This window comes from Melitaea cinxia, chromosome Z (genome assembly GCF_905220565.1).
Source record: "Melitaea cinxia chromosome Z, ilMelCinx1.1, whole genome shotgun sequence".
NCBI lineage: Eukaryota > Metazoa > Arthropoda > Insecta > Lepidoptera > Nymphalidae > Melitaea > Melitaea cinxia.
Genome location: NC_059424.1, coordinates 21,662,020 through 21,671,341, shown reverse-complemented (window position 1 = coordinate 21,671,341; position 9,322 = coordinate 21,662,020). Strand labels below are relative to the sequence as shown.

The 9,322-nt window shown below is 33.7% G+C and overlaps 1 protein-coding gene across 1 annotated transcript; it reads right to left on the bottom strand.

Moving 5' to 3' along the window:
* Positions 1-5,646: 5,646 nt before the first annotated feature.
* Positions 5,647-7,011, bottom strand: LOC123668644. Its single transcript, XM_045602357.1, has 2 exons — positions 6,736-7,011; positions 5,647-5,974 (listed from the first exon to the last, which is right to left on the bottom strand). The coding sequence occupies exons 1-2, from the start codon at positions 6,938-6,940 to the stop codon at positions 5,742-5,744; spliced, it is 438 nt and encodes a 145-aa protein (XP_045458313.1). The 5' UTR covers positions 6,941-7,011; the 3' UTR covers positions 5,647-5,741.
* Positions 7,012-9,322: the final 2,311 nt, after the last annotated feature.

The window sequence follows — 9,322 nt, the reverse complement described above, 5'->3', positions numbered from 1 at the left end:
TTTGTTTCGCGAGTACAGTCGAAGGCGGTTTTCGAACCTCGGACCGAGCGCGGACGTTACTTCCCACAACTCGACCGAAACGACCTCGAACATCGGTTGGTCACAGGGTGTTACTTGTTATGAAAAAAAAAATTGTAATTGTTGTATATGTAAAGAAGGTATCCATCTTAAAATTTAGATATATAAAAGAAATTTTATTAAAAATGTCTCTATATGTTTGAACGAGTCCCGGCTGGATTTTTTTTTCAATTTGAAATTGTACATAGGTGACGGTCGGGATTGGTTTAAAAAAAATGAAATTTATGTCGGGTTTTAGGTTTGAGGCGTTTCGTGTTGAACTTATGGCCGTGTTATGGATAAAAATTATAGGGGAAGAGCAGCACGTTCGTTCCGGGGAATCCCCGATCCTACCTCTTAGATTATATTCATTGAATATCAGACGAGCATTTATTATAGTAGTGTTAGAGACATGAGGTTGTAGTGATATTTTTTCGTTACCAACTACGTAGCTGTTATTGGTTTTTTTTTGTTAAGGTACGATATCGTTTATTAATATTATTTCGCATAATCTATAGTGACAAACGTGACACTTTTTTTTGTATTTTTATTGTAATTATTTTTTGATTGTTTTCTGTGATACGATCAAATCGCAGCTACTATTGTAAGTTGTGTTCGGTATACGCGCCTTGTTTGTTTTTTATTTCTTATTCGTCGTAATTTTTAGGATTCTTGCGGGAATCGTTAATTATAGTTATTAGTAATATTGCGTCGGTAAGATTTTGGTGGTTAATTTTTATATTTTATTAAATATATAACATACCGCCGCGACGCGCCCCGGGACACCCGTCCATAAAGTAAATTTAATCATTTTTTTTTATTGAATAACGTAATGTAAGGAATATTTTTTGCTATTTTTACATTTATAAAACAGTTTCTCTTCTAAGTAGTTCTAAGATTCATTTTATATGAAATTTTGTATTTTATACACCGTTGTATGAAGTTAAAGTTTTAAGTGATTTCCGCTCTGCCTCTTTTGCCCGTAAATATAACACGTTAGGAGTAAAAGATATGGAGTGTGGGTAATTTAAACAGGTTTAATGGAACTCCGACGGGACGGGGAACGCGGGTTCGATTCCCGGGCCCCGGCGCGTCGCGGACTTTTTAGGCGGAGCTGACTTAGAGTTATATTGAGAGAGTGAATTTTTTTTTACATATTAGTTGACGAGTCGACATATTTTCTTAATTGTTCAGTTTTTTCAGAAAATTTTAGGATATTTTCAATTTGTAAATATAAACGAGTTAGTCGTACGGTCTACTAAGTAAGGTTTTTTATAATCGCGTAGATTTCGTACGTTGCAATGTTCTTATTTTTACAGAGAGTAGGGATAGGGTTATATTTTATTTTTCGTATTTTTTTTTTTTTTGTAATATTAACTTTGCGAGCGATTGTCTCGATGCTAGAGTAGCTGCTTCAGATCAAAGGCGATAACAAATGCGGTCCCTCGAAAAGTCGGATGTAGTGAAAATGTATTGTAATGGGTCGTCCAATGATTACTGAAATTTCGGCAACATTTTAACCCCCTCTTGGTGATATGTAGTGTGGTTTTAAACTACCCACTCAAAAATAACACGTTTATTCTTTTTTTTTTTCGTGAAAAGAAATTTCTAGAATAATACCTTTAAATACAGGTATAATCTAATTAAATTGTGGAAAATTAGGCTCCGTGATACAAATTTCTAGACAGACATAATCGCAGGGTGCTTGTTGGCTGTTTTTTATGTCTAGAAATCGCGCGTCAAACGAAAAATAAATACACGTGGTATGTCATGACAGTTTGAGCATCTCGTTATTTTTGGACGACACTTTACCGGAGTTTTTACCTGAGAGAACGTTCTAGAACTTTCTAGGTTTTAGTTCGCACCGCGGCTTCACCCGACAACGACGTCTAAAGCCAACGACTACCTCAACCTGTATACGATTAGGTTCTGACACTCCGCAAATAATTTACCGCACTTAGATTAGAACGGAATAAACTACGGAAATAACTACCACTACATAACGGGACTACAGGAAACGGCGGGACGGTGTGCATTAGCGATCGACGATTTAGTTTTAGGGTCAAGTGCAAAGTCTACGTTTAGATGGTTCTCTGTCACGAATTTTTAATCATACTTTTTGTTAGGGTCAACGAATCTTGTTTTTAGAACCCTTTGAATTTTTCATTTTGTTTTATATTAGTTATTTTCCATATCGCGGTTGTGATGGTACATTGATACACGGTAAAAAATACATAGGCTAATTCTACCGCGTACCAAGTATTTCGGAGTTTAAGGTTTCCGTTGGCATTCATCTTTGGCAGTGGAAATCTATATCAGCCAGTCTTTAGATGCTAAAAGAGTAATCTAATATATAAAATTCTCGTGTCATGGTGTTAAACATTGAACCCCCCCGAAACGGCTCGACCGATTTTAATAAAATTTTTTGGGCATATCGGGTAGGTCTGAGAATCGGCCAACATCTATTTTTCATACCCCTAAGTTATAGGAGGGGGGGATTAAGTGGGTTAGTAAGATATATGGCAAAGCAACGTTTGCGGGGTCAGCTAGTTATTTTTACAATTTATGTCTGTGTGTTGATTTCCATCACTCGTGATCTGTTTCACAAAATTGCATTAGTTTTTCAAAGTTTGCGTTGGCGTAACGCGATTCGTCGATCGTTAATCCATCGTCCCGCTGTCGCTAGCCGTCAGTCGAGGCGACCGCGTATCGTTTGCCGACAATGTACTTACGAGAGTATACGCGTACTTTAATATCGTGTCCATCCAACTTTATATTGCTTTTTTTTTTTGTTTTTTTTTACGTTCACACATTGAACCGACCATCTCTCAGCTACTCCATTAAAAATATTTTTTACGAAAAATAAGTTAAATGTTTGATAAAACTTTGATATATTTAAAAAGAAATAGTTTTGTCTACGGAGATTTTTAAAACTAGTTTTCGATTTGATATATATAAGAAAATAATAGCAATAGTACGGTTGATCGGATACAGAGTCTTCCAGATATGAAATACGTTCGTAATCGACGGTAAATATAAATCTAAAATAAAATAAAGTAAAAATAGTACGGTAACATTTTCGCAGGCGCGATGTAGCGTGTAAGGTAGTCGGTACACTTTATTACTTGTAAAGACTTAGGCAGCTATTCATTAATTTTATTATTAATTCTGTAACGTATGTTAGAAACGGTTACCTGATGTCAACAGCTAAGCAATACACGAAGTGATAGGCCCTGGTGCGTAGTTCACTACTTCCGTTTACAGTTTGCAATCGTCTGCGTACTATATTCTTGTATAATTAATTAACATAATACTTATTTAAGTTTTTTAATACCTTAAGAATGTTTTGTTCGCTTTATGCCTTAATAATTAAGTGCTACGTAATTAGTTTTTTTAACGAGTTCATTAGCCGAACATTGACATAGGAAACTGTTATATTTTAACTGTACATGTTACTAGATACCGCTGTTTTGTTTCAGGATAAGTTAGTTAGTGGCGCCACCTCCACCGACTCGCTCGTCACGTGAAGGGACGTGACCTGACGTGAAATACTGACGTGACTTGACGTGACGTGCTGACGTGACGTGACGTGACGTGACGATCTGACGTACGTACGGGGCCGGTAGCGTGCGAGGTGGCGCCATGTTATTGATAGATGATCATTGTTAAAAAATATTATAAATATTTGAAAATGTTAAAGTACACGTAATGCATCGGGAAAATTTAAATTGAATCGTTACTTTTTATATGCTTCCGTGGGTACATAAAAAACGGACCCCGCGATAAGCGTGACGTTCATATCATGTTAGCGGTCACGCGGTGTCTCTATATATATATATATATATATTTATGTGCGCCACAGAGCGCTTCGGACTTAAGATTCGAAGATACAGTACCAAGTAATTCTCAGTGTAGCGAGGCCGGCGAGCCCTGTGTATATATAATTTCGTTGTTTACGTGTGGTTGTATGTTTGAAATCGTCACTTATAGTTTAGTTTGGGCACGCTCGTGTGAACGTGACAGTCGTTCACGTTACGTTTTAAATGGGATGGATGAATCTATTGAATTAGATTTAAGTGTGTGTAAACATTAGTATTTCGCGATTAAGATATAGATGCCCTATGTTCCAGCGTCCGATAGCTCATACAGCACGTTTTATTAGTCCGGTTAGACATAACCGTGCGACGCTAGTTCGACACGCTTAGACAAACATAAGTACTATAGATTTCATTGTAATTCATTTTTATTCGTTATTGTAATATTAAAAGCTAAATTAGTTTAGACGTAGGTGGAGTCGAGTGTCGACTGTTCACGCGTCAGATTGTTTGAAAGATTTAGTGATTACCAACAAGCAATATGATGAGTACAAGATGTTAGGGTCGTTTGACAGCAATAAGAAAGCGAGGCGCGGGCGTCTGTGCGTCGAACAAAAACTAAAATAAAATTAACGGAATATAATTTCTACATTTATAGCAGATGAAACGTTAACGTGTAAAGTAGATTTTTGATCACATATGCACGTTTTTATCTATATTGTTTTTTATTGAAATCTTATAGGATTCATTAGGATCTTTTTATATTATATTTTATATTATCTTTACGTATTTAATATTTTTAGTCATCAAGAACTTAGTCTTGCGCCTCGAAACGCGAAGGGGAATGTCATATAAAAATGTCATTTCGTGAGGGTATGATTTGAATATAACTAATTTTTATGTACCTACCTATAATTATTTAATTATCGCATTACATAAGATTTATAAATTGTTTATGGAGTGGTATAATTAATTTAATAAAATAAAACAAGTGTTTTTATATTTTGTTGTTTTAATGATTACCTTTTTAATTAATAAATATGTAATAGCTATTTAACACTTTGTAAAACTTCTAAATAATTACAAAAAAAAGTGGAATAATATAAAAGAATGCTTAGTATATTTTAATATTAATATCATATTTTTCGACCTATTGAGTCAATGCCGAATAATAGCTTTTTTCAAAAAATATAGCGGTAAAATATCAATGAACATTTGAACAGTTGATTTATATACATAAAGCACAAATCAATTTCATTAACAACTACACTGTCTAATTTTGTTTGTAATTCTGCAGAACTTTGTGAAAGTTTAGTGTCTGCAACAATTATCATGACTACAATTATTTTGTAACATTACTGCTTTCTTAGTTTTTGGGATGTGTTCAAATTTTAATTTATTAAAGTTGTTTTCTTAATTAATAGATAGAAAAAAAAAAAAACATTACTAATAATTACCCATTGTATGTGTATCTGATACATAATTTATATATTATTATATTTTAAAAGTAAGTCTTCCAATAAAATTGTTAAAATTGTGAATATTTGTGCTATTTCTACACTAAAACCAGCTAAATCTTAACATCTAGTCTAAATCTTAAACACTAAGTGTACAATCTAAAAATAAAAATCAGACAAAAATGGACGGAGCAGTTTCCAAACAGAACTAGAACTTTTTATGATGTAAATTATTAGGCGTAGGAGACTTTCTGCTCGTAAGCTTCATCCTCGTTCCAATATTCCTGGTCTGAGAATGTGTTGTGCCTCAGTTTGCACCACTGAGATCCAAACCTCAGTATTAAAATAATAACCATCAGGACGAACATGGTTAGGATAGCGATGGCAGGGTACATCATTAGGAAAGCCATTTTTATATATCACTCTCCCTCTTATGGAGTTCGAGGTATTCTTGAGAGGATGTCAGTGGTTGCCTAGACACGGACGGAGGTAGTTCTGATCCTGGTCTATGAACTTCCTGGTACTCCTCACTTTGGTACGGATGAACGTATTGCACTTGTACGTACTGGCTTTCTAGTTCTGTGAAGTCCAGTGGGGGCTGCTTATGTGGTGTGGCTGACCAAATTGATGCGATCCAGCGATTTCCTGTGTATAAAAAGGAAATAAATTAAAGTAAAATACTGTGATTTTTAACCGACTTCAAAAAAGGAGGAGATTACTCAATTTGACCATATATATATATATATATATATATATTTTTTTTTTTAATGTATGTTCGGGGATAACTTTGTCGTTTATGAACCGATTTTGATAATTTTTGTTTTGTTGGAAACGAGATATTCTGTGTGGTATCATGATAAGGAAACCGGGATCTGACGATGGAATCCCAGAGAAATCGAGGGAAACCCTCGAAAATCCGCATAACTTTTTACTTGGTGTACGATGTTGATGATTTTTAATTTGATGGAAAGCCGATGCTATCTGATGATGGAGCTTATCCTGTGGTCACATTTAAATTTTATCAAGATCTGATTACAACTTTTGGAGTGATTTTCGTATTTTCTTGACTGTTTTTTCGTCTACCTACATTGTATAACTTGTCGAGGTAATTGAATTAAGATTAAGAACTGTCATTTTGAAGTTAGATTAGGGTTATTTATTTATTATTTTGTACCGAAATTATGTTGATAAACGGTCTAATTTGGAAGTTAGCTGGGTTTAATTAATTAAATTTAGAGCTTAGATAATTCGACGGTTCTTAATCTAAAGCCTTACTGTCGTTTTTTTTTTTGTTTTGCAGCAAACACAATTAGATTTCCAAGTAAGAATAAAGAGAAGTTTCAACTATCAAAATGCAGAAATATTTTAATATTGAAACAATAATTTTCAAATAATTTTTTAATCACCTGTGTGTCGGTCTAGCCAGTAGTCAGAATATCTGGAGCAGCAGCAAACGACGTTGAGAATGATGAGGGCGCCGAGTACAACCGCTGAGATCGCTATGACAATGTAAAAGGGCGTGAAGTCACCAACTTTAGAAAGAATCAGATTTAAGGGTTTGTATGTGTCATTCCCTGTAAAGTAAGCGTGATGAGATTCATATGCCGACATTTTCGTATTACGACCTGCCGAAGAAAAAAAATGCTTCAGGGTGCTTTTACTCACATATATACTCGACAGAATAAACCTAAACCCCAGTAATTCATTTTAAAAAGAATCGGAACCACTATTGGCACTCCTATTTAGGGCGTGGTAAACAATAACGTTTGACACGAATTCAAAAATTACCACAGGCAATTGGTATAACAAAATTTAATCAACAGTTTTTATATAGACGTAATAATATCTTACCTTTTAATTAGTGAAAATAATAATCTATGTTTATGAATTTGTGATAAAGAAACGGTTGTTATTTTTATATAATTTAAATATAAATTGACAAATGACGCGAAGCCGACAGCATTTGACGCAGCTCTGTGTTCTATTCTAGCCAGTGTGACCAGATTGCATTTAACGAATCTATTGCTTGTGGAGGTTAAAAACTACTAAATTCTACCAAAAGAGAATGAGAAATTACTAAAAATCTATTACATTTTTCGCTGTTCTGTTACAACGAAGAAGCATAATTGTTCTCGTAATTATAACGATAAAACAATACAATGAACAAAGAAAATACCAAAGATTAGATAAATCAATGTTTATTACTTAAAATTAAAATCTACAGAAATATAGGTATTTTTAAATTGACTTAAATTTTGTTATAAATACATAAAACATTATAAAACATTGTCATAAAGCTGTTTTGAGTCCATTAATTTGATTTAAAAGCCCTATTTCTTAGAATCTTTAACCTATTCTACTTTTTATTAATTTTGTGTTTCACTCGTAATGGGCTATTTGACAATGTGAAAAATAAAGTGTAAATTACTGTTATCAGTATATATTATGAGTTTAAAAATGGTTATTCAATAATGTAAGTTGAAAAAATAATACATTAATTTAAAAATCAATAAATAAAAATTCATTTTTTAAGCGTATGTCACGTGACACAGAACGTTCCTGATTGGTCGGGTTTATAATGACGTCACTTGTTTGTACCCGCATTTTTCTGAATGTTGTGTTTATATGCTTTCGAATTTGTTTTAAAAGATTATCCTATATTATCCATTGTTTTTGTGTGATTTATTTGCAATATTTTACAAATTCTGTCAAATTTATCATGGACAACGATTTTGTAAAAGCAGACAGCAGATACCTGCCCAAGTCGATGCAATCATGGTCGGATTATTTTTTAAAAATAATTCCGATTTCTTTGCTTCGGAACGAAGTAATTGTGTTTGCTCGCAAACGCGCACTGCGCATCGAAAAATTGTAGAAGAAGTGCGTCGTACAACGTAAGTAGAAAAAAAGTCACTAGTCGTCACTATGATTTTCGAGGGTTTCCCTCGATTTCTCTGGGATTCCATCATCAGATCCTGTTTCCTTATCATGGTACCACACTTTGGATATCTCCTTTCCAACAAACCAACAAAAAAATAATTATCAAAAACGGTTATCGGTTATCACAACAGCAAACTAAGTTTGCATACTTTTTGTACAAGTTTCGACTGCAGTAGCAGTAGGCTCATCATTGTTTATTTTAGGTTGTTGAATATTTTCACTTTATTTAACAAGTTCCTTTCTTTGCCGTTCACAAATGCAGATATGGAAGTACCAGCATCATGCATTCTTTTAGTGCGATGTTTACAGAATATTATGCTTGCTATAGTTGCTATTGTAGATTGCAAGTTTTTAGTTCATTTAATACATAAACACAACCACATACCACATGAACATATATTAATATGCTTGAAAAAATTAAATTAAATAGTACTTTTTCTGAACATGAAGATAATTTTGGATTGTTTGTTTTAATTAATCTATATTCGCGAGTTTTAAATAAAACTATTCCGTTCGGTGAATAAACTTCGAAAAACGTTTTTTTTTGTTCCTGACAACAAAGAAAAGTCATACAAAATTGTATAAAAATATTCTATCATCATTTATAATATAATCTATAAAAGTTATTGCTAGCGGTGAAATTCATCATTATTTTACTTTTTTATGATATAATGTAAGTTACCGCTGAACTGTTATTATACTTACTTTGCTTTTTTGATAACCAATAACCGTTTTTGATAATTCTTTTATTGTGAAAGGATGTGCATATCACGGCGAAGGTGGATAGGGAGCCACTTAAGTTTAGTACAAAAGTGGGAGATACGATCATATTTGCGTAAACCAATAATAAAGCGTATAGCAAGATTCTGTAGACGCTCCAATTTACCAAGTAGCTCCTGTGTCACATCTAAATAGCACACATCTGCATAGTCGAGAATGGGTAAGAGAAGGGATTGCGCAAGCAAAATTTTGGTTTTAAATGGTAAAAAGAATTGGAGACGCTTCAGAGAGTGAAAGGTATGGTGCATTTTTCTGCTGACCTCGCTGGCATGA

Coding starts and splice junctions, on each gene's coding strand:
- LOC123668644 (XM_045602357.1), bottom strand. CDS start 6,940: ATGTCGGCATATGAATCTCATCACGCTTACTTTACAGGGAATGACACA. Junction 5,975..6,735: donor CTGGCTAGACCGACACACAG/GTGATTAAAAAA, acceptor TTTTATACACAG/GAAATCGCTGGATCGCATCA.